The 26,102-nt window shown below is 45.1% G+C and overlaps 1 protein-coding gene across 1 annotated transcript in view; it reads left to right on the forward strand.

The window, feature by feature from the left end:
- Nbas (NBAS subunit of NRZ tethering complex) overlaps window positions 1–24,419 on the forward strand; it is a 327,757-nt gene extending 303,338 nt beyond the window's left edge. Inside the window, exons 49-52 of the mRNA XM_075984028.1 lie at window positions 4,819–4,958; window positions 8,261–8,399; window positions 13,759–13,887; window positions 24,021–24,419. Coding sequence (XP_075840143.1) covers window positions 4,819–4,958; window positions 8,261–8,399; window positions 13,759–13,887; window positions 24,021–24,296 — 684 coding nt within the window. The 3' untranslated portion in view covers window positions 24,297–24,419. The remainder of the gene's footprint in view (window positions 1–4,818; window positions 4,959–8,260; window positions 8,400–13,758; window positions 13,888–24,020) is intronic.
- Window positions 24,420–26,102: the final 1,683 nt, after the last annotated feature.

A 26,102-nucleotide genomic window follows, 5' to 3' on the forward strand; every position in this document is an offset into this window, starting at 1 on the left:
CCACTGTCTCAGTGGATGGGTGCACCCCTTGCAGTCCTGACTTCCTTGCTCATGTTCTCCCTCCTTCTGCTCCTCATTTGGACCTTGGGAGCTCAGTCTGGTACTCCAATGTGGGTCTCTGTCTCTATCTCCATCCATCGCCAGATGAAGGTTCTATGGTGATATGCAAGATATTCATCAGTATGGCAATAGGATAGGGCCATTTCAGGCACCCTCTCCTCAGCTGCCCAAGAAACTAGCTTGGGACATCTCCCTGGACACCTGGGAACCCCTCTAGAGTTAAGTCTGTTGCCAACCCTAAAATGGCCCCCTTAATTAAGATATATACTTCCCTGCTCCCATATCCACCCTTCCTTTATCCCAACCATCCCATTCCCCCAAGCTCTCCCCAGCCTCCCCTTCTCACTTTTCTCTCCCCATTTCCCCTTACCCCCCACCCCCAAGTTCCCAATTTTTGCCCGGAAGTCTTGTCTACTTCCAATATCCAGGAGGATAATTATGTTTTTCTTTGGGTTCATCTTCTTATTTAGCTTCTCTAGGATGACAAATTATAGGCTCAGTGTCCTTTATTTATGGCTAGAAACCAATAATGAGTGAGTACATCCCATGTTCATCTTTTTGGGTCTGGGTTACCTCGCTCAGGATAGTAAAACTGGACTCTCTGAACATGGCAAACAATCAGGGCTGATGAGAAGCCAAGGACAATGGCACTGGGTTTTGATCCTACTGCATGTACTGGCTTTGTGGGAGCCTAGCCGGTTTGGATGTTCACCTTCCTAGACCTGGATGAAGGGGGAAGGACCTTGAACTTCCCACAGGGCAGGGAACCCTGACTGCTCTTTGGACTGGAGAGGGAGGGAGGGTGGAGTGGGGGGAGGGAAATGGGAGGTGGGGAGAAGGCAGAAATTTTTAATAAAAAAAAAATAAATAAAAAGATTAGAACCAAGACCATAAAAAAAAATCCAATTCATGTCGCTGTCAATCTGTGTTATTAGAAACACGTTGTTGGGAAGGTGGCAGATACAAGCTTATTAAAGTTCACGTTTCTCACAGAAGTTTTGTTCTTGTCTTTGGCAGCATATGCTGCCCATGGTTTTCCTCAGACTGAAGAGCTCACCTGGCTTGAGGAGTTAGGACACTGAGATGGTTGGCGAGCGTGTGGACAGCAGCTCACACTTGTACTGAGATGGCTGGCGAGCGTGTGGACAGCAGCTCACACTTGTGCTGAGATGGTTGGCGAGCGTGTACAGCAGCTCACACTTGTACTGAGATGGTTGGCGAGTGCGTGTACAGCAGCTCACACTTGTACTGAGATGGTTGGCGAGCGTGTGGACAGCAGCTCACACTTGTGCTGAGATGGTTGGCGAGCGTGTGGACAGCAGCTCACACTTGTACTGAGATGGTTGGCGAGCGTGTGGACAGCAGCTCACACTTGTACTGAGATGGCTGGCGAGCGTGTGGACAGCAGCTCACACTTGTGCTGAGATGGTTGGCGAGCGTGTGGACAGCAGCTCACACTTGTGCTGAGATGGTTGGCGAGCGTGTGGACAGCAGCTCACACTTGTACTGAGATGGTTGGCGAGCGTGTACAGCAGCTCACACTTGTACTGAGATGGTTGGCGAGTGCGTGTACAGCAGCTCACACTTGTACTGAGATGGTTGGCGAGCGTGTGGACAGCAGCTCACACTTGTGCTGAGATGGTTGGCGAGCGTGTGGACAGCAGCTCACACTTGTGCTCAGATGGTTGGCGAGCGTGTGTACAGCAGCTCACACTTGTGCTGAGATGGTTGGCGAGCGTGTGGACAGCAGCTCACACTTGTGCTCAGATGGTTGGCGAGCGTGTGGACAGCAGCTCACACTTGTGCTGAGATGGTTGGCGAGCGTGTGGACAGCAGCTCACACTTGTGCTCAGATGGTTGGCGAGCGTGTGGACAGCAGCTCACACTTGTGCTGAGATGGTTGGCGAGCGTGTGGACAGCAGCTCACACTTGTGCTGAGATGGTTGGCGAGCGTGTACAGCAGCTCACACTTGTGCTGAGATGGTTGGCGAGCGTGTGCACAGCAGCTCACACTTGTGCTGAGATGGTTGGCGAGCGTGTGGACAGCAGCTCACACTTGTGCTGAGATGGTTGGCGAGCGTGTACAGCAGCTCACACTTGTGCTTGTGTCAGCGTTTACACAATATATAGTATATTTACACAAAAATACTATTAAAGTACTCATAAACTGAAACTATTCTCAAACTAATAAAACATGAAAGTTTAATTTATAGTTAGATTTCCCTTTTTGATGAAATCTTTTCAAATTTTATAAGATTTTACAATTTTTGGAAAGAAATTGAATCTAGATGTTAAAACATAACTTTAAAAGAAATCTCTTCATGAGATACATATCACATATAGAAGCACAACCCACATAGAGCCTGTGCTTTATAATAAAAAGGTAAGCTGCTTATTGTTAATTATCTTCAGTTAATCACAGACTTCTTGATCATCGTATTACTGAGCATGTTAGCAGTGCACTGTTTGCTGGGTCTTCAGTGCTTTTCTTTTAAGCACAAACCTCTGCTCAGGAAACTCTAAGTTATGGAGAACGAAGAGGTCAGCCCCTCTCCCCTCTCCCTGATGTAGACATCAAGCTGCACCCTCATGACCTGAGACCTCTGGCTTTTTTAAAAGGCCATTGTCCAAGTGAGGAAAACGAGGCCCAGAGCAAGGGGCTTCCCTGAAATCTATTGGGGCGCGTAATCGCCGTCGTCTGTTGTTCCAGCAGTGTTCTCTTCCTTGTCTAGCAACATTTTATTGTTAAGTCTTCTAGCTCCAGTAACAAAACCAACCAAAACTTTATGACAAGTCTATGAGGATTTAACATTACTTCTGCTAAATTGTCTTATAAATGATAAATTATCATTTATTTGTAAGTTTGGCCACTCAGTTCTCTCATGCCAAAAGAGCCTCATTTTTTTTAAGTACTAAAAAGGAAAATGAAACAGAAAGATGCGCAGGCATGGGTGTGCATTCAGTCAGGTAAGCAGGGCCGTCGCCTGAAGAGTGATGTTCACCGCTTTGAGAAAACGGGTCTCTAAGCTTCCACCAGTATCTGGAAGAAGAATGTGCCTGGCCAAGGAGCAGTTCCAGGTAGCCGAGGCAAAATGGGTGTGATTGTCAGTGGGAAACCTCAACAGGCCTTGAGGCTGGAGATGGTTGAAGGTGAGGAGGTTGGGTAATAACTACAGGTCTTGAATTTGGGTTTTACAACCTGTTTCTTTATTCCTGAGACAACTGCCTGCTCCCAGTTGGAAGCCTTGCTTAAATGATGTGGAGCTTTTCTAGTGTTCCGTCCTCTTGCCAGAACAGGTAGCTCTGATTGCCTTTGGCTCTGTCACTTGGGAGTCCCAGCACTAGGACAGTTGACACATGTCTATGTTCCGTGAGGTTGCGTCCCCGTCATGGAGCTGTGATAGGCTCAACTGGCTTGCTATACTGTGAAATTATTTCAAAACCTATGAAGTGCTCTGGGGCTATTCTTCCAGATCTGAATGGCCTAGGGCTTGAAGGTGGGCTTGGGATGACCCAGTGGGTCACTGCCGGACCTGGGCTTCCTGTAGTAATTGCCGATAATTTCAAAGTACAGATGACCATTTACAACATTGCAGAATCTGTGGTGTTACTTCTTCAGATGGTGTCATCCATCAGAGCCATCGTGGCCATTAAATAAATGTTTTGGAAACATGCATTAGTGTATGACAATTTAACAAATGCATAAGTAAAATCCATTCTCATTATCCTTTCAAGGTGTGATTTTCTGAATTCCTGTGAACACATACCATCATGTATTTGCCATTATGATTGTCTGTCCACCCAAATGCTGAGAACCTGAGTGAAGAGAAACTAATAAGGGGAAGCTGACTTACTTTTATGTCAAAACCACTTTTTAGTGTAAAATGACTGCCATTTCCCCCAGAGGCTCTACACAGGCACTGTGTTTACAACTGCCCGGATTGGAAGAGAAGCTGTTTGGTTGGCTATGCAGAAAGAGAATGGGCATAAATTGCATGTTTGGTTTAGTTTGGTCTGTAGCAAAAGCATCATGTGACAAGTGAACTTGCATAGAATCTTTGGGTCAAATAAGAGGACTTTCTAGGCACATGGAAGCAAAACAGTTTTCTGATGAGTATTAGGAGTTAACTTTAGACAATTTAAACATTCTAAATGCATTTGATATTAAGTATACTTAAATACTAGTTTCAAAAGTAAAAGCAATCTGTATTTTAACGTGTTAAATGCCATTGACTTATGTGTAGAAGGCTATTTGTTTGACTTTATTATGGTAAGGAAAGTTGAGACCTCACTGTAAGTATTTCTGAAGCTTTGTGTATTAGGGTGTCTCTTCATTACTGGAATGAAGTGCCTGAGGCATTCTGAGTATGTAATGAACGGAGGTTTATGTCGCTGCAGGTACAGAAGATAAAAGACAGTGATGGCCCTGCTTCATCTCTGGCAGTGGCCTTCTTGACTGTGCCACCTTCTGTGGGAGTAGTTGGGTAATGGAGTCAGGCGAGAGTAAGGTCCCATAGTCCCTTTCAAAGGCCATTGTGCCAGCAACCTCTGAGGACCAGCCTCTCTACCCGGAAGCTTTCAGATGGCACACATCTGAACCATAGCAGAGTTTTGTTCTGGTTTGGGTTTTGATGCTATTAATTTTCACTCAATATGTGACCAGAATTTTCAAGGTTATTTTCTCATATAGTCACATGCAACCTTTTGTGAACCAACTCTGCATTGCCATGCGCTTCAACTGTATATTGCTTCTTCCAGGTAGACATAGCTGACATTGAGAATGAAGAAAACCGCTACTCTCTGTTCACGGAACTCCTAGAATCTAGTCATAGTGGGATTGAATTTCAGCACTTGATTTTACTCTTGCAAGCTTGGCCGCCTATGAAAAGTGAATGTGTGTAAGTATTATGATAAGTTTAGCCTAACTTGACATCCTCTGTCTGAATGTCAGTTTGGAAAATGTAATATCTTCAGCGAAGCTAATGAAAGGAGAGAGAGGAGGCGTGCGTGCCTGTGTGTGTCTGTGTGTACTTGCACACACATATATCAAGGTTTCAGACAGACTGTTCCTTATATGAGGAGCTTATGTTCCAAGCACTCTGAAAATGTGGATGGTACCACACTCTGCTCTCCACCATGCTTTTCCTATACATGTTCCTGTACCTCTCTGCACAAATTTAATGTTTTTGTCCATACTAGCTAAGCACTTACTATGTACTGTGGCAGTGATTTTTTTCTCTTTTTATTATTTTTTTCTTAAGAATTTCCTACATGTATACAGTGAAATATGATTATGACTATTCCCCATTTTCCTCTCAGTCTCATCTCATATCCCACCACATGCCCCTTCCCAAATCCATCTTTATTTGTATTTTTTTTTGATAACCCAGTAAGTCCAGATATTGCTGCCCGTATGTGCATGGGTATGGCACTATCCACTGCAGCATGGTAGTCTACCAGTAGCTACATCCTCAGGGAAAAAACAAACAAAACAGAAAACCATTCCCAGTGTCACCAGCTCCTCTGTAAGTGGTGGGGCCTGGAGATCTACCTACCTATGCTGGGATTTAGGCGGGCTTGATCTTGCTGGATACAGCATTTCACACCCTTCTCCACTTTCTCTGGATCTTCCACCCTCCCCTACTTCTTCCACAGTATTCTCTGAGCCTTCATGGTGTTGAAACTCCTCTGGCCAAGATTGTGGGCAACTGAGGTCAATGAATACACACATACATGTGTAGAAGACAGTTTGACAGGATGGTCATTTAGCAAAATAACATTAGCAAGTTATACTCTGGGTTCTGTGACCTCCCCAGGCATGGGCTTTTGACCAAATTACAGCACCAGGAATGAATTTTATACAGGATAATTTTTGTTTAAGGATAGATGTGTGTTGTGTTATATCTGTGTGTGTTATATTCATGTAGGTAGGTATGCACACCAGTACGAAGGCCAGAGTGCAAGCTAAGTTGTCTCTCCCTCTCCATCCTATTGCTTGAAATAGACTGAGTCTAAACTACTTTATCCAGGCTCTCAGTACACACCTCTCTCCAGGCCCTAATTCTGGTGTTGCAGACACATGCAGCCATGTCAGCACCTCCAGCCGGGGTTGCAGACAAGTGCCTTATGTGGGTACCGGATGTGACCTCATACTTCAGGACCTTATGTTTGCAGGGCAGGCACTGACACCCACTAAGCCATCTCTTTAGTCCCCTGTGGTTGTAACCTTGCAGTTCAGTGTACAATAGAAGCACAGTTGAATTTCGTTTTCCTTCCTGACAGTTTCACAGGTGGAAGATTTGTTTTCACGGCAGGTCTTGGCAATGTCAACATACCGGGTTTTTTTCCCTACAGTTGATAACTTTCCAATTTTCACTTAAAGGGGACGCTTTATGGCTTCCCTTTGGCATGTGTGAGTTGCCATTGTCACTATTTCCGCTGGTGCAGGCTACCACCGAATAAGTAAGGATTAGTTAAGTGCAGGCACCGGGATACTGTTGACACTCTGTTAGCAGAGGGGGCAGCTAAATGACCGACAGAAAGAAGAACCCTTATGTAGCATGGATACCCTGAATCGTCATCATGCAACTGCTTTTGGAATTTTCCTTTTAATGTTTTTTGGATTGTATTTTCATGGGTAACTGAAGGATGCAAGTGTAATTGTAAATCTAAAAAGATATATATTATATGTGTGTGAGAAAGAGATCATTACTTGACTTTTAAGGCAATTTAAATTGTTTCTGAAGTATTAGAGTGTCTCTCTTTTCCCTGTATCTAAACCCAGTGTCTCCTTCAGAAGTGTCGTACAGTTCGTCACGGCCATGTCTAATATACAGCGTGAACACAGCACTTTGTTCTGGTATTTTCACTAGGAAATTTGTTGACTGGTTTTTAAAACAAAGCTTAGAGTGCTCCTTGAGAATTCATATGGAACAAATAATTCCCATTTATTAAGCGCTCGCAGTATTGAGCTTGCAGTTTAAATACATTACCAATCATTCACACAACAAACATGCAAAGGTAGTTTTACCTGGTTATGTAGATGAAGGAACTGAGTCTCAAAAGTTAAGTCGCTTCAGTTTGTTCATAGCTAACGAGTGAAGGAGACAGAGTTCTCACCAGGACTGTCCCACCATAGCCTTGGGTTCTCGCCTCTCTGTCCTCAGAGATACTTGGGGTACCCGCCTCATCCTGTGCTGTTGGCCATGCGGCCCCTCTCCTCTGAACACGTCACTGTCTGTCTGAGGCTGCATTTCATTGTTAAGAAGCATGAGGCCCTGGGACCTGCTCGGGCTTGTTCGCTCCAGTACTGATCTTCGGTACTCAGTGAGAAATTCTGCCCTAGACCAGCAAACCTTCCACATCTTGGAATGGGAAGAAGGATGCTTCCCTGAAAATGATTCCCCTGGAGCAATTCAGGAGCAGGAGAGAACATGTGGGAGAAACTCTTTGCCTGAGTCCTAGGGTGGAACTTTAGGAACTCCTGAAGCAAACTGAGGAGGAGATGGTCTCTGTTTGTTTTATAGCCTGATGCTTTTAGAAAGGAAAAAGAAACATGGCTCAGGTCTCTATCGTCTGTGACAGTGACGGCATGCTGACTGTGTTCTGAAGAGTGCGGTTTCACCCTAACTGTTTAGTTTGGGTTTGTGGTTGTTTAAGACAGTCTGGTTGTGTAGCCCAGAATGGCCTTGAACTAGTGAGCCCAGTCCCTCATGTCCTACCATGCCTGACTGTCACACCAGCTCTGTTCACCGCAGCACCTTCACTGTCCCGGAACTGCTTTCCTGTGGTCTTGCTAAGACTACCCAGGGCCTGCCAATGCTTGCTAACTGCAGGTTCCTGGGTCCTAGTTGCCAGAGCAGAGAGTGATAAATAGAGATTCTAGTATTGGCAGTACTACCATGGGGTCAGAATTTGAGACTGGGTCTATAAAGTCTTAGGAGCCTGAGCTCTCAGGACATCTGATGCCCCAGGGTGCCCTCTGCTTGTTCATGCCACAGAGGCCTGCACATCTCCTCCGTGTCACCTTCTCCACAGGATAGACTAAAGGAGCACATTGTGTACTCTCCAGGTGTGAGCCGCCATAAACACCTTATTTCAGAATTGGAAGGAATTGTTGTTGTTGTTATTGTTTAATTTATCACAGTTGTGAGAGCTTTAATCACCTCCAATGTTTTGCACATTTCTCTGTGAGGAGCAGCACAGGCAGCAACCCATGGGTGAGACTGGCGACTGTGATGCTGACCAGATGCACAGCAGAGAACGAGCGGGAGCTAGGGGATGAGGTGTTGAAGATCTGCCGCTCTCTCTACAACACCAAGCAGGTGCTGCCTGTGGAGGTGAGTGGACGCTGCGAGCAGCTTCCCCGGGATGTCCTCTTTCTTCTCAGCGCCCTCTGTTCTAGGCAGTTGTAGCTGTACCAGAACACTTAGCTTAGGCAATTCTAGTAAAAGCCAATAATTTGTAATAGATCTCATGAGGAAGAGCAGGCTGCAAGGATGCCTGGAAGGTGTTTTTTCTTGCCAGTGCTCTGAGTTCCAGGGCATATCCCAGTGCAGTTCCCTCAGGAGGCCTTTTTATGGCCCATCCTGGCAGACGTTCTGAGGGAACTCAGTGACTCAGGTGCTGTCTGTCTGAACCAGGCCGGTTGTACCCTGTAACCGAGCAAGCACTCTGATCTTTGCATACGTCATTGTGTCATTATAAGAACATGGGATAGTCACAGCAGTTCTCTCTGTAGCAGAGACAGCAGAGACTCGGCCACCTCCTTTGTCCCAATGACTTAAGTGTCATTGGAGTATTCGTAATACGTGCACCATGGAAACTTTGGTGTTTTCTGTTATAGTAGCCTGCTCTATGTCCACTCAGCAGTATACTGTCGGGGCAACTCATATTCTTAAATTTAAGCATTTGGATAATGGCATTAAATGAATTAATTGGTTTTGAGTTTCTGCCAGGTAAGACATAAACTTGAAAGCAAAATTATAAATCTGGGCCTATAAATCCTCATTGTGATCACTCAAGAAAACCACTCTTACATGAATGAACATTTAATGTTGTTTTCCAAATTTGGAACTGAGAAAGTGTTTTTGTTGAATTTTTAAAGGCTTATTTGTTTAAAGAACTCTTCCAACCACTGGAACGACAGAGGAATTCTATAAAATACTTAAAGTACCAGCAGCTAAAACAGTGTAGTGGAGTGTGTGTTTGGAGCTGTGTACCATGGCCCTCTTCATATGAGCTAAGGTGGAGCTCTGACCAATCAGGACCAAATGTCAAGACTGACCCATAGCTGTTCTGTTGAATTGAATGTTGCTTAGAAACGTCTGCGTAGGCTCTCGAGTTACTGCCTAGCAGTTCTGTCTCCACCACTGTGGCTCTAGCTCCAAGGTGGGGCTGAACCTCCCCGTGGGCTCCTAACCACCACGCCACCACTCATAGATCCAGACTTCTCCTTGAGGTGGGAAGGGAGTGGATTAATTGCTGCTTCAGAGTAGGTTGCGACAGTCTCTGTCTAACTTGCTGGAGAGAAAAGTAGCTACTGAATGAGTGCTGTTGCCACTGACTGCTTCTTAAGCTCAGCCTCCTTCCTCATGTTGGGCATGCATATAAAAATGTTCCTTGCATGTCATGATTACAGGAGATTAGTAAATGATAAGCATTATTTTTATTGTTAAATGTGCTCAATAAAAAGTTAAAGTGTTACTAGGGAGAGAACGTAATTATTACAAAATAAAAATGTCTTGAATTTATTTTACATTTCAAAGTTGCTCAGCTTAATCTCAGAGCTCCATAATAATTTTCTTCACCATGGTGCTAAGATTACCTACTCCTCAGTTACTTTTATTCTGCCCACGGCTAATGACGTGTGTGCCCAGTTGTGACAGGGCCCTGAGGTGGCCCCACCTCTTCCCTTGTCCCTGTTTCTCATCACCTACAAGCCTCATGATTACAGTTTTTTCTCTCCTCCATGACTTATCAGAGCACTTTTGTGTGTGTGTGAGTTCACGCTGTTCCTCCTTCTACCTGCTTCCATACAGCCATGATGGTTTTTCTTGTGGAAAATTACCAGCAAATGTAAATCATTGCTTTTCCAAAGTTGTTCATCCTGTGATTTTGCAAGCTGTGGCCGGTGCTTCTCAGCCTGTATCCGTGGCAATATAAAAGTCTCCTCAAGAGCTGAGGGCATGTGGGATAAGAAATGTAAACAAGATCATGGCATTCCTGGATGGACAGCTCTAAGTCCACGCTTTCTGTCAGTAGCCCGCCAGGAATTAGGGTCCCAGAGGCTGCAGGCTGCTGTGTGGAAGCAGGTCACCCAGATGAGCCTGGCTAAGCCCAGCTTGGGAACCTCAAGAGTGGTCATCCTTCCTCACAGCTGAGCACTTTTGACGGTGCTGGGAGCTTGGTTTAAACTCTCCCATGACATCCAAACTATTTCCCTTTTACCTGCTTCTTCCTCAACCTCCTCTCATTAACAGGGCTAAAATGCCTTCTTTAAAGGGTTTTGGAACAAACCAAATGACATGGTGTGTACTAACGCCTGGCAAACATAGCAAGCAGGTGTTTCAGGTCAGAATCCCTGAGCCTCTGGGTGGAGGTGATAGATGGAGGCAGATTTTGCAGTCAGAAGTCAGGTCTAGGCCCAGCCTTTCTTGAGCAGCTCTGAAGACCAGGAGTCCATGGGTAGCCCCATGCCCAGCACAGCCTTCACTTGTGTGACACGTCAGAACCTACAACAGAGGGAGCAGACAGCTCCTCTGCATGTGTGAGCAACACACACCTGCACACAGTCCCTCTCAGGCTCTAAAACACCTGTTGACACTGATCTGCTGAGTCCCTGCAGGTTGTATAAAGGCCAAAAGAGTGTGACTTCCCTGGCAACACCAGGCCAAGGCTTGTCCCTGAGCTTGGGCCTGCTTATGTGTCCCCTTTCAAGGCCTATCTTTCTTATGATGTCGTGTCCTGACTGTCTGAACTGTGAAGTTGTCAGCTTCAGAGGTTTTGTGACACTCTCTCTGCTGCTTGGTCTTCTTGTAGTTCCCTGTGTAAGTCTCTTAATTCATCTCTTGCAGTACAAGCCCTGGAGAAGATTAGCTAAGAGACTGTACATTCCTAAGTGGGTCACATAAACTGGCATCCTGTGTCCTCACAGTCCTTGCCTGGGCCATGTGCTATCTACCCTGCTTAGATTTTTATCACAAGGTAGTCATCTGGGAAGAGAAACCTTAAATGAGAAAACCTGTCAGATTGCCTATAGGCAAGTCTGAGGGGCGTTTTCGTTTTCTTGATTAATGATTGATGAGAGGGTGCCATTCCTGAGCAGGTGGTCCTGGGTGGTAAAAGAAAGCAGGCTGAGCAAGCCAGCAGACTGCGCTCCTCCATGGTCTCCGCTTCAGTTCCTGGCTCCAGCGCCCCTTTGTGGTGGACTGTAAGCGTTAGGATGAAATAAACTATTCCCATAGTCGCCTTTGCTTATGGTTTTATCACAGCAATAGAAAGAAGCTGACACTATCTATTAATTGTCTTCTCAGATGGTGTCTGTGCTTTTTATTAAAAATTGTCATTTAGAGCTACAGTCAATAAAGTGTTTAGTGTAAACATGAAACAATGAGGCTCTATGTCAATTAGTGATAGCTTATTGAGTAAACAGCAGACATGAATGCCAAGAGAGACTCATTTATAAATGTTCAATGTCCCTTTAGAGCAGACGAAGCATTGTGCACCCTCACAGGGGGGCATATAGGCGAATAGAGAACTGCAGGAGAGAAGGTAAAGAAGAGTACAGTGAGATGTAGAATGGAGGCTGAGCTCGGCCAGTCGGAGGTGCCTGTCATTGTGTATAGGTGGAGACTGCTCATGTCCCAGCCACTCAGACCCAAATAATCACACAGAAACTATATTAATTGCAACCCTACTTGGCCAATGGCTCAGGCATATTCCTAGCTAACCCTTACATCTTAACCAATTTCTATTAATCTGTATATTGCCATGAGGCTGTGGCCTACCGTTTAAAGGTTCTGGTGGCATCTGTTTCCTTCACCACCTACATGGCATCTCCTCACTCCGCTTACTCTATATATCTCTGTTCAGATTTCCTGCCTGGCTTTACTGTGCTAAGCTATTGGCCAAAATAGGTTTGTTTTTTTTTTTTCATGAAAAAGCACCACATATACAAAAGGACATCCCACATCAATTGTATGTCGCTATTCTTGGGGAGATGTGAACCAGTGTGTACTTAGCCAGATAGGGAGCCAACAGCAGACCAATGATACCACTGACATTGACCTAGGTAAACCAGTGAGTTTTACTGGGGTGCTACTGGAGTGAGAGTGAGGGGTCACCTCCAGGAGCAGAAACTACTCTGGGCCAGCTGTATCCCTAAAAGCCCGCCCCAGTGGGTGGCAGTTCATGGAAGCAGAAACCCTGGAGCTCACTGCTCAACTTCAGGCAGCTCACCAGTTTGAAAACTGTCTCATTCAGTTGATCATCATTGCCTTCCCATCCTGGAATGCTGGGCAGAGATACTGAGAGTGCCCTAGGTTTGGAATGTTCTCTGCTCTGCTGTGGTGGAGTAGCGCATGCAGGGCTGTGACCCTTCATTCTTTTTCCAAAGTAGGCTTGCTTTAGTATAATGGGCCACACCGTTGTTTCTCTTTGGTCTAGTGTTTAGTTCTTTATGTCATAGATACAGTCAGGACATTTCAAGTAGCCAGCAGTCAAAACAGTTGTGTGTTTTCTGTCTCTTCGTTGTAAAGGATTATCTTCTGTTATCTTATTCAGAGTTCTTTTCTCTGGGGACAGGTTCAGCAAATAGAATTAAAAACTAAGAATGAAATCCAGGTCTACACTTGTTCACTCTTTTGAACCACAGGTAGTTTTCATGATGATGGAATATCTTAAATATATCAAGAATTCCATTTACTTTAGCATTAGAATTTTGAACATATTTTTAAAACATTGTCTATGCCGATGTCCTTCATCTCAGTAGATAAGAACTAGATGTCGGCTTCATTAGTGGTGACAGCTGCCATGAAGTCTCTGCTGTGTGCTTAGCGCTGTGCATTTACATTAATTCTCAGGTACACAGCAAAAACTGCAAAACAAATACAGTTGGCTCAATTTTATTTATAGGGAAAACAGGGCTTTGAGAATTAGAATAAATTGTAGCACTAGATCCGTGCTGCAATAGATAGTGAGTGTATCCTGCCACTCAAAGCGATATTATACACAGATAGACCTGGAAAGATGGCCACAGCTTACCAGGAAGGGAATGACATGGACAGCAGCTCTGTCACACAAACATGCACGCACACGCACACACACACACACACACACACACGTACACACATATACACATCCATATACATATAACCATAAACACACACATATACATACACAATATAAGCACAAATACATAGATACATATATGTACAAATATAACAATACATATAGACACATACATAGAAACAAATATAAACACACATATACACACATACATATACAAATATAAACCCACAATGAATACACAAATATAAACACATACATATACACGCATATACACATATATGCACAAACATAACCACATATATGTATCCAAATACACACAATAAGAGCCGTGTGAAGGTGCATCCAGAAGACGCAGCACAGGGTTGCACCTGTTTCCCTGAGTGGAACTCACCTCCTCCGTGATTTCAGGATGTGAAGGAGCTGTGTCTGCTGCTGTTGGACCAGTCCCTGCTGCTCCCGTCCCTGAAGCTTCTGTTGGAGAGTGGAGATGAGAGTCTACAGGCCATGGCCCTGCAGCAAATCTCAGCTGTCACTAAGGTATGCCCAGCTGATTTACTACTGCTCTTGTTTAAAAAAGTAAATGAGTGCATTTATCCTCATTAACAATAACCATGATCAATTTCCAGCTGCTTTATAGATAGTATTCTTTGACTATAGCAGGTGCCTCTCTTCTATCCAGGCAGTGTATGCTTGGATTCATAGGCAGTTCCTGAGCCTCTCCCATGATCCAGACTCTAGATGATTGCTGAGAACACAGACACATGTGACAAACATCTTTACAGAGAAACAGCAAACAGCATCTCAGTAGCATGAACCAGTGGCCCGGGTGCCTTGCTGCTTGGGATTTGGGTCTGGAAAAATTTGATCTGCTTGAGGCTGGCTTCCATCTCCTGGGTTGTGTGTGGTAGCTGCTCACAGACAGAAACATTTCCCAGCAGCACACACTGCCAACATCTGAAGTCCAGAACTGTGGTCCTCTGGAACCTGAGCCTCAGCAGAAGCAGCGTTTGACCTTGAAGACAAGCATGCTTAAGTCACCTTTGGAGATTCCTCCCACAAGGCTGGCTGTCTTGTGATGACTGAGGAAAGCAGCGATCTCTCTCTTCCTCTTAAGATGTGCAGTCTTCAGTTAAATAGCTCAGGGATGTGTTGTAGCAAATTCTCATCAAATGATCCTTCCCCAAAGCCTTCTCTACAGACATCCTTGTTTCACGTGAGCATTGTGTTCACGTTCATGTACACACACAGATGCAAGTGGACTCTATCATTTTACTGTCTGCTGTCTCCCTGTTAACAAGATGTCTTCTGGGGAGCAGAGAGAAGGGAGTTGTAGAACAGAGGTCTGTGCTGGCTGCAGAAGACAGCTAAGAAATAGAAGAAAAGATGGTGTTGATAAAATGTTTTATTAATGCAAAGTACCCAAATGTTACATACATTGGATCTGACAACAGTCATTGAAGATCCGTTGCTTTTGATCAGTTTTATTCTTGAAGTAGTATAAGACTGTCTGCAGAGACTTTGGAATGGCTGCCCTTTGTCACTGATGCCGGCAGGACCTTTGGGCTGCCTGACTGAAGTACTTGAGGGTTGATCTCTTGCTAGCCTCCCATCTCCTTGCTGGTGGGAATATTTCTTGTATCTTCACTAAAATTGAGAATTATAATGAGTTTTTTCTGAGGCTGTTTTTTTTTTTCTTGTAAACCCAGGAAGATAGGACTGAACCAAATCAGTCCGACCGTGATTCTCCATCACATCCTCCTCCGTCAACTATCAAAATCAGAAAGTAAATGAGAACTAAATGGCACTAGTGGGCCTCCTCCGTAAGAAGGTCCTCAGAGCTTGTGAGGTGCCATTTCGTGCTAAGACTCCGAGTTCACAACTGCTCTGTACGCTATGGGGAGTTTTCTTGGGGCCACGAAGCTGGGACCAGCCAGCGGTGCCCATCAGGCTTGAGACTGAAAGCCACACGTCTAAATTGTCTCACTTGCTATGTGGAGACACTCGCGTTTAGAAATTCGGTCATAAGAGTCTACCTTAAGGTGCGGGTATATTAGGGCAGCCTACTGTTCGCTTAAATTTACATCACCAAAGTGTACATGTCTGGGCATCCTCAACATGCTACATGTTCTGCATACTCTTATATTCAGTTGTAAAAAATGTATAATAAGGCCTCCGATCCTTGTCACCCATCTTTCCCAAGGTAAAATGTGATATAACTACAGTAATCACGACCACGATTGTAAGCGCTGACATGGCCTATTGGCCTTTCTTCATCTTTCACTAGAACTCCCCACTTCTCTGTGTGTGGAACCTGTGGCAGGTGGGTCTCCTGTGAGAAGTGCAGTCATGAACCATGGTGTCTCTCTGCCACAGGCCTTCACTCTGCCCTCTGGAGCTGGAGAAACTTTGGCAACATTATCTGCTCTTCATCTCAGTAATTTTGTCATTTCAAGAGATCTGGATAAACGAATATGCAGTTACCATGGTCTGTCATTGTTCTTCAACCCTGAGAAAGGGTCATCTCACACATCCCTCAGAAAAGAGCATCAGCAGGCGATACTGTGTGCCCTGGCCTGCTGATTTCATCCCTGGCTGCTGAGTGGGAACTAGAAACCTCTGCTGCTTCTCTTTGGTTCTGTCCATTAGTAAGGGCTAAGGTTCATCAATAACTTTAGTTTTCCCCTTATTGGTTGTTGATAGGAGTTCCTGTTGACATTAAAAAAATAACATCTGGCAAAGGGATCCTCTGACAGCAATTGGTCCACACAGTGCACAGCTATGAAAGGAGAAAGCCCTGCACTTGTTTGCTGGTAGCATGTATTATTTCGCTGTTCATTATCAGCTGCTGACAGCTTTATAGGTGCTCGCAGTTACAGTGAAGACGCTTAAGTGCTGGTGCTGGCTACAGCTTTCCCTTCAACAGCGGGACCCACTTCTTCCTCTAAGCACTTCTGGAATGGCACACCTCTAGTCTTCAGTATGTGACCTTATTCAAGTAGGCAGAAGCTTCTATCCTGGGAAGCAAACAGTCTTTCCTGAGCTGGTATTGGTATCATCCTTGGTGATAGTCTGCTGGGTGACTTCTCCACCAGTCTTGGTCAGATTGAGAGCTTGCTCACAGTGCAGTGCTCACCATGAAGGCTGTTCCTTGGCATGCTTGAAGTTGATTTCTAGGTTCTATCTGTTTAGGTCAAAATCCCCAAAGATAGCAAATGTATTTTACTAGTCTTGTAAACTGAGATTATCTGTGTTTACTATTCCAGAAGCCTGGTGGCTCCTACCACTTATTATGTCCTCCTCTAGTGCTTTCCAGTCCCTCTGTCCCCCAGGCCATAGCCCAGACCCCTAGTGTAAAAGAGTAAACCATGTTTCTGACCTTACCAAGGGCCTCTTTCCTTTCACAGTACCTGCGTCTCTCAAGTCCCACTTGCTGCCAGGTATGACAATAAGAACAGTCCCTATCTCCTCAACAACCCTTCACTATTCACAAAGCTTCTGGGATGTGCTGCTCCGTTTTCACAGGGGAGACACTGAGTCACACAGCCAGTGAACAGCCAGGCCTAACATTCAAAGTCAGGCTAAGCCATGCAGCTTTAAAACATGTTGTGTAAGGTGCCTTCAAAGAAACGAGACTGTGGAATCACCCTGAAGTGTGTAGTAATGCCAGAGCTGAAAAAGATGGGATCATAGCGGCCACTGAGTCACCCATCTAGATTTTCTTTGTAAGCCTCTTATTCCCCCGGGCTAGGGTCAAGCATGGCAGGGGACAGACCACTTCCCTAGCACTAGGCACTGTGCCATTGTGAGTGCCTTAAGCAAGACTTGCACCCTTTACCTTGTGCACATGGACCTTAGTCCTGCCCTGGGGAGTGACTCAGAGTGAGGGGGGCCCTTCTTCCCATGGCAGTACTTCACTGGTCTAGCCAATGTGTTCCTTTCATCTCAGCATCAAGGCACGAGAACCTGGCAGGCCATCCTGTGACAAGTGCCTAAGCTGGAGGGAGAACCTTAAAAGTGCTCAGAAGAGCCTTCATGGGTTGGTAAAACCCATTGAAACCAAGGATCCCAGCTCTCTTTGTCCCTCTAATGCCTCAGTTTCTCCAAGTTTCTTCCCAGTAGGAGTCCCTTTCATGCGGGATTGTTGTTGGTGTTGTCTCTCACTTTCGGTTCTGTTTTGCTGTAGTATGATAGTGGACACATGTGTGAGGGGCTTCATGACCTCCTCTGTGTCTACAGAGCCCTTCTTTGGGGTTGACCCTAATATCAGTTTTTTGTTTGTTTGTTTGTTTGTTCTTCCTCTCATGCAGCTGTCTTGATGATAAAGTCTGTGGAGCACATCACAGAGTCTGACTGCTTCCTCCTGGGCCAGAAAGCTGGTTCGCTCATTTTTGAACCCATTTGACTTCTATGCAGCCAGTTATGAACCGCACCAGTGTCTGGTTGACCTGTGTTGTAGACAGACGTACTGAGCACTATGTGTTCCAATGCTGTGTAAAGATTGAAGACATTTGCAAGACATATGTAAAGATGAACCAAGATATCATCCATCACTCTGTTTAAATGGCATATCTCTAGGGCAGAGGGATTCAGAAACAACAGTGAATTGGAGCCCAAAGTCTAGCACTTTGCTCTATTCACAGCCACAAGCAGGCTGGAGTTCTCAAAGGGCCTCTCCCCATGTTTTTAGATAAACCTTATTGCTTAGCCAAAGCATGTTAGACATTCTTCCAGATATAGAACTCGCAGTCTGCCGAGGAGGTGAGATCAGAATGTCATGTTCAAATACAGGATACAGGCATTATCTTGCAAGTGTTCTCATTTGAAGTACATACTTGTGTACACTTTTTCTGCAATTGTAGGTTAATATTTTTAATAACTTACGTAGTGTTAGTGTTATGTGAAGAAGAGACAAATGTGCTCCCTAAGTAAACAGTGAAACGTTAGTAATGATCTCTAAAGTCGCCAAGATGAAGCCCCATACGCATTACGCTGCTGGAGTGCAGCTTCCCTCTTTACTGTAATTACTCTTAGCTGATGGAGATCTATAAATTCAAAGGCTTGAATTCAGAGAAGGCTCATTATGTATTGTTGAGCAACGAACTAAAGAAATAATGGTTGGAAGACAGTAATACTCTGTCTATAGCTATACATTTCTTTCCCAAGATATACAGAGTTTTATTTAGCCTCCAAAGCTGATCACCAACAGGAACACATGAAAGAGAGAAACTTCTAGAAAATTCCTAATTCCCATTTGTCTGCTATAGCTTCAGCTGAACTGTACACCAGGCACTGTGCTAGGCACATGGAAGTTTGCTTTACTGTCAGCCTCAGACCCTGTGCCTTTTTGATGGGACATGGAGACTTGAGAGAGAGCTCCTGCAAGGCTACACAGACATTTAGAAACAGACCCAGCACTGGAAATGATCTCTGCCACAAAGGACTGCCTCGCACCCTAAGTCATTTGTTTAGTGGGAAATGAGCCAACCCTTCAGACTTGGCTCATGCTTATTGTAATCATAGCCAAACTGAGACCCAGAACAATATTTTTTCCTTCAAGCCCATACTACACCGGCTAAGCTAATAGCAAGGATATGTGATTTTCTAAGCCTGTATACAAAGACAAAGTCAATTCCTAGAGAACTTAAGACCATATTAAGCATATTTTAAAAGTCAGAAAATTACACACAAATACTTTTTTGAGAAGTTAAAACTTAAATTTTAAAATAACCAAAGAAATTATAAGATAGTAACTGGTTTGCCAACACTATAAAAATATAAAAATCTCTGTATATCAAATATAGCAAAAATAGAAATTGCAAACAATAAGACAAAGTGTCTATTATAGTGAAGCCAGGGTTGGCACATAAGTCATAAGGAGACCACAAATTCTATTAAATGAGTGGAGGTCCCAGTCCCTCTGTTAACAACAGCAAGAGTGGTGATAGGAAATATGTGGGGGAAATTTAATTCTGTAAATACACGAATCCAGAATAAAGAAGTCGTGAAATACCATTGCCTAGCTCCCAAATTAACACACCTCACCCAGGTGTGTGTGATGGCACCCGTAACAGTTCCCCATGTTGGACAGCCTCAACGGCAGAGCCTGCTTTTCTTACAGTTCCGGAGATGAGCAGTCTGAAGTCAGAGCCATGGCCAGCTTGTTTTCTTCTGAGGCCTCTCTCTGTCGGGAGGTGACTGTTGTCAGGCATGTAACTGCCGGCTTTCCTGTGTGTCCTCAGCTTTGGTCCTAAAAATGGCACTAATTATAGTGGAGCCAAGCCCTTCCTGGTGCCTCCAGCTCACCCCTTAGCCCTTATCACCTCTTGCGAGGCCTGGTCTCTAACTAAACCTACTCACTGCGTGTTGAGGGAGCTGCGGGCATCTTCCCACAGCCCGGCTCCTGGCTGCCTGGTTAGCTTATGCCCCGAAATAATTACATGGAAACTGTATTCTCTTAAATACTGCTTGGCCCATTAGTTCTAGCCTCTTAATGGCTAACTCTCATATCTTGCTTTAACCCATCTCTAATAATCTATGTAGCACCAGTCTTACCAGGAAAGATTCAGCATGTCTGACCTGGCGGCTTGCTTCATTGCATCTGCCCCAGAGAGGAGAGCTATGAGTCTGTCTGAGGCGTCTTACCTCACTTCCTCTTCCTCCCAGCATTCTGTTCTGTTTACTCCACCCACCTATGTTCTAACCTATCAGGGCCAAGCAGTTTCTTTATTAATTAACCAATGACCTTCCTCCATCAACTGCGTGCAGTCATTGGGTAGAAACTGGGCTCTGTGCAAGTTTAGAATGCAGGAAAGGGACACAACACAGTTCAACTCATAATGACCCAATATTATCTCTCCTAGAGATTTATAGTACGGAAAAAGCAAAGAAGAAAATATGTGCATAGAATGTATCCCGTGTAGTGCTTCAATAATCTCCATTTAAAACAGCTGAAAATTCCTAGCAGAAGTTAAATAATGGTGACATCTTTTCAATAGGCTATTTTGCATCCATTAAAAAAGCAAGTGTGAAAACCATAAAAACATTTTTATAATTCTTAGTGTTATTGAGAAGACTTGTATCATATGATCCCCTGTGAAAAGATGTCTCAGTTCATAGCTCCTGGAAGGGGAGTGTGGACACCGTCTTGCTCTCTATGATACCAGCTTGGAAGACTGCTTTCTTTTCCAAAGTATCTTGCTTTTCTTTTGCTTTTTAATTTCAAGAAGAATAAGTGGTGAGGATACATGAGATAGAGGAAGAGAAACCGCCCTCGGTAGTAGACAGACCAGATCATTAAAGCTTTAGTTAGAATTGTAGACAAAGGCTTTCTGAGGCCTAACAAGTTAACACAATGCGGTTAGTGCCTAGAGTGTTGTGGGCAGTGCGGGGTGAAAGGAGAGCCTGGCTGCTACTGCTGATGAAAGACAAACAGGCAACAGGCATGCGGAGAGGTGCTGACCTAATGCTGTGGCTGCTCATTTCCTTTCTGGCCAGCGTTTCTCTTTAAAGTAGTTAGAATGGATCAGACAAAAACCGTGTCTGTCGTTACTCTTGCTATAAGTGTGTGTGAGGGCACCCATGCTCCACAGCACAGTGTGGAGGTCACAGTACCACTTTTGGGAGTCAGCCAGGGATGGGACTGAGGTCGTCAGGTCTGGGAGGCAAGCTGTCACCCACTGAGCCATCTCATCACCCCTCCTCCTTTTTTACTTTTCAATATGGCCTTGAACTCACCATGTAGCCCAGGCTGGCCTTGAGCGTCTAATGTTTCTGTCTTCCAACAGCTGGAATTACAGACTCCACCATGCTCAGATTTTGTTTACTTTTTCACTCTGCATGTTCCAGATGTGCACAGAATGATTGTCTCCACAGCATTTTCCTTACAGAACACTATGCTGAAGCCCTTCTGTGCTTCTAAGAGCAGGCAGGAGGCCATGGGAGGAGATGAAATGAGGAAGTCACTACCATTTTCCCCACACTCCATCCTGAGAGGCAAGAGCAGAATCCACCCCCCCCCAAGCCTTTCCCTGCTCTCTGCCCATGGTCCTGACTCTCCTTTTCCTGGGGGCATCTCAGCAAGGAACACTGAACGCCAACAGGCCTCTGCTCCTCCTGCTCTCTCCCTGCTGGTCGCTGCAGCTCCCGGGAAGGCAGAACCCCACTCACCAGAAGCACGTGTGATGGATATCAGGTCCGGACAAGCAGTGGCAGGGACCAGCTGTGCCAGAGGAGCTCTCCCTTCAGCTGAACCTATCTAGACTTCAGCCTTGAACACTTACCTAGGACTTCTCACTCGGCAGGCCTAGACTCAACCTTTCATCCAGGAGCTCTATCAGACATTGGACAGGGCCTGCTGGCATGCGGCTGTCTCCTGGAGGCTATGGTAGAGCCTTTATGTTGAAGGGTAAACCGGAAAATGACATGTGAAGTAGCCCCTAGGGCATGTGCTTGCACTCCACACAGATAACCATGTGGAGTGAAACAGTAAGACCTCGGCCTGTGGATGATCCATCCATTCACATCCTCATTCCACAAATCCTGGGGTGCGACCGTCCTGTGGCCGGCCGCTCCGATCATGGGGACTGCCTGAGTAGACACAAGCTATGGAGTCTCCACCCTGGAGAGGCTGCTGTTCTAGAAGGAAACCAAGAACAGACATACTCAGAGCTGAGCTGCTGAGACAGTCCCCATCACGAGGCGCCCACACAGTGTTCATCGTTATGTGAGGATACAGCTACCATAGCAGAGTCCTGTGGATGCCGAGAGCATGTCTCTGCAACTGTACATGTGGTGGGGAGCAGGAGCTCCATGGGATGAAGATTCATGCTTTACAAGTGTGAAAAGCAGAGGTGGGCTTGCGCAGGGTGTGCTGAGTTAGAGAAACCACAGAGCTTACAGACACATGGGCACCCTATCAGGCCATGGTGGGAGCCCTCATAGGGCAAGAGAACCTGGCTCTTACACCAGTTACGTCTCCTGTATAGTATTTCCAAGCAATAAAAGCCCAAAGCCCAATAGAGATAAACTAGATATTTTACTAGGTGAAAGGTATCTGTGCATGAATTTGGAAAGCCCAAGCCAAGTGTGGTTTGTACCTGTAACCCCAGCGCTCCAGAACCTGAGATAAGAGGGTTGCTGTGAATTCCAGTTTTAGGCCAGTTTGAGTTACATGTGAGATTCTGCCTCAAAACAAGTGTGTGAAATGAGGAGCTGGAGAAAGAGCTCTGAGGGCTTAGAGATGCCAGGATAGCAGCATCCAATGCCCTTGGGATCGGAGATCGATTTGCTGCCAAAATAGATCTTTATCACATATTTGTACAGTTTATAAAACTGTGACAGCATTTACTGAAGTCAGCTCGCTTGGCTATTTAACCGATGTGAACTGCACTGGGTAGTAAAATAGAAAAACTATAAAACCCATGTACCCTCCATCCCTCCACCATCCCCTGCAGTGGGGAACCAGAAAGGTCACCCCAGCATAGCAGGAAGAGGTGTGTGTCAGGTGTGTAGGGGGCTTGAAGGGAGGAAGGATGAGCCTGGCTAACAGCTTTAGAAAAGGTCACAAGAAAGTTGTGCTGGAGCTGATGTTTATGTCGGGCTATGAACAATCCTGATGCATTGTTGATAAAGCCAGCAAATTTTATTATCTATGCTTCTCTCAGTGTGCGCCAGTAGATAGTGTCTTCCTCCTCAGTACCTGCTCTTCTCCATAACAAACAGGTAGGAAGAAGTACACTGTGTAGAGTTTTATGATAGAGTTGATCTAATTAATTATTTAGTTAATTAATTGACTTTGAAATGCCACATAATTTTTGAGGTCCATACAACCACAGTTAAAACCTGCCATGACAGCAGATAGAACCAGCCATGCAATGGTCTCATGTTGCCAGAGGGCAGTAATGATTTCCGATATGCTATCCATGTTGACTCAGTTCTTTGCAAGAAGGAATGATAATCCAAAACAGTAAAAATGTAAATAAAGCAACAAAGCCATGGAGAGTCATGTGTAGACATGGAAGATGCGACCTGCGCCTCCCACGGCTTCAGTGAGAAGAGTATCAGCCACTGCCCCTCAGTGTCTTTCTGCTCACTCTCACCAGAGCAGGAAGACAGGCTTTCTTACCCTGACAAGATTTGTCTTCATGTGGCTCTGCATTCAAGAGAGAATTGGGGTTAAAGAACATAGATGAAAAGACAAAGAAAATGGTAAATGTGGTTGTTAGGCTCGCTTGGACTTTAAAGGTGCAGACTGTGGCTCTACAACTTACTGCAATGTTAAGCAAACATTTCTTGCACGTTAATTTCCGTACGTGTGAAACTGAGACATGAAAGTGCTGACTTCCCAGGCTGAACTGGAAGGGGCTCCTTGAAGTGCTGCTTCTGCAGCATTAAACATGATGCATGGTTCAATATATGATTGTTGGAATAGTCAGGGCTCGAGCAAGGGTCTGATGCATTGTCTGCTTGTGTTAAAAGGAAGCTGTGTCTGTCCATCTCTGACCTTCAAGGTGCTCACTTCCCCCCTGCACTGTTTGGCATAGGTCACCTTCAGCTGGATGTGCATAATGCGGAAAGCCAGCAGACTGCATGTGACCACCTTGTGGAGAGCACAGGGAATTGTGGGAGATAAGGCTGCAAATATCCACTCACGGGTTTCTTATTTCTTGAAGGTGGATGACTCCAATTGTGACCAGGAGCTGCTTGATTTGCTTGTGGATGCCAGGCTGTTGGTGAAATGTGTCTCCACACCCTTCTATCCACGTATTGTTGGTCATCTTGTGGCCACCAAGCAGCAAGGACGCTGGGATGCAGAGGAACTGGCTAGACACCTGCAGGAGGCCGGATATGAAGTCGAAGCTGGGTCACTCCTTCTGGCTGTGCAGGGGACTCACCAGGCCTTCAGAACTTTCAGCACTGCCCTCAGCGCAGTGAGGCAGTGGGTGTGAGTACAGTTTCCCATGACCCTGCCCCTGGAATGAGAGGCTGTCGGACCCTGAAGAGGAACATGTAGAAGTTACCTGTTCTCAGCATTTCTAACAGTCATGAATAAAGGCGTATATAAGTAGCAAGCGGGTGCTCTTAAGTGCTTTCTTCCTCATACTGATGGGTTTGCATATTCTGTTATTACTGTCGAGTACTTTATTTTATTTTTGCCTTTTCTGGTTGGAACACAGTTAACTGAATCAGAAGCTATAGCTCAGAAAATTGGAAATGGTGGCATGTTGTGTGAGAGATCGTAGTATAGCCAGTGGCTTGGCCAGCTGTCGTAGGCTGGAGGATGAATAGTCCTGTGTTCAAGGCTCAAGATGGTCCAGTAGTCAACCTCCTCAAGCCTTGAAGATCAGTTGTATGAAGATCAGTGCTATATTATATAGCTCACAGAGTTAATGAGTATTGTATGAAGGTGTGTGTAGTAAGTCTTTCTCTGTCCTGCCAGCCAGCTCCCAAATAATGACATGGAGACTTCCGATTAATTATGAAAGGTTGACCTTAGTTTAGGGTTGTTTCTAACTAGCTCTTATAACTTAACCCATTTCTGTTCATCTGTGAACTGCCATGTAGCTCATGGCTTTTATCTTTCCTCCTGCGTGTCCTGCTTCCTCTGCATCTGGCTGGTGCCTCCTGCTTTCTTCTTCCCAGAGCTTGCTCTCTGGAAGTCACACCTATACCTCCTGCCTAGCTATTGGCTGTTCAGCTTTTTATTAAACCAATCATGGTGACATATTTTCATGCAATATGATCAAATATCTTGCCTCAGGTGTGTATAGTGAAGCTCCATCAAGTACATAGAAAAGGTTTAAGTAGTAATGATACTAATACTAACTGTCCTGCCTGTTAGCTATTAGAATATGTGGATATTGTCTATAAGACGCAGCCAGATGATCAGGAATAACACATGGGCTGCTGATTAATTAGCATGATTGTCAGCGTAAGCATATTAAGGCTGACACATTCGCATGTCCGTAAAGTCACAGAAGGGCATTGCCCACGGTGAAGGGGATAAGGACTCTCACACATTGCTCCTCCTGCCTAAGCATGTGATCAAAGACAGAACCTATGGCCCAGTTTCCTGGATTTGGTTTTCAAAAGAGTCTCATTCAAACCTCACAGCAACAGCCTAGGTCATGGGTTGGGGGAGCATTCATACCAACACCATGTCCTTTCCCATCACTATACTCTGGCTCGAAGGTCCTCCCCCCTGCCAGCACAAAATAATTTGGGAGGGGAGTTAGCTGATAATCAATATGTGTAATATATGTGTAAAAGGGATGACATTTTATTAATCTTTTGTCATGAACAGTAACCTGAAGATGCTGCCCGTAGTCAGTTTCCATTTCCCGCTAAAATCAGTAGGGTGACCATAATTGTGCTCCATGTAAGACTCTGCTTTGTAGCATATTGGAGTAGAATGACGCCACATCCTAAGCCATGGATGCTCATCCAGAGGAGAGCAGCCTCTAAGGATGTTGTCTCTTCACCTGCTAGCCTGTGTGCATTGGCGTCCCCTTGCTCCTACTTCTCTGGAAGCAGCTGTGCACTGTAAACAGAACACTCCAGTTGTCTTTGGACACTTGCTGCTAAGTGCACTCTCCCAGCCCATGGCCTCTGAGTTCCTCTCCCTAGATCTTAGTAGCACTTGAGAAAGGCTGTCACAGCCTCAAATCCTTGAGGAGAAAGAGATAACCTATGCTTTCACTCCATAGCCTTGCTTGTCTGGAGCCACACTTGAAGGGTTTAAACAGTTGCTATGG

Source organism: Microtus pennsylvanicus, chromosome 8, assembly GCF_037038515.1.
Source record: "Microtus pennsylvanicus isolate mMicPen1 chromosome 8, mMicPen1.hap1, whole genome shotgun sequence".
In the NCBI taxonomy this organism is placed as follows: Eukaryota; Metazoa; Chordata; class Mammalia; order Rodentia; family Cricetidae; genus Microtus; species Microtus pennsylvanicus.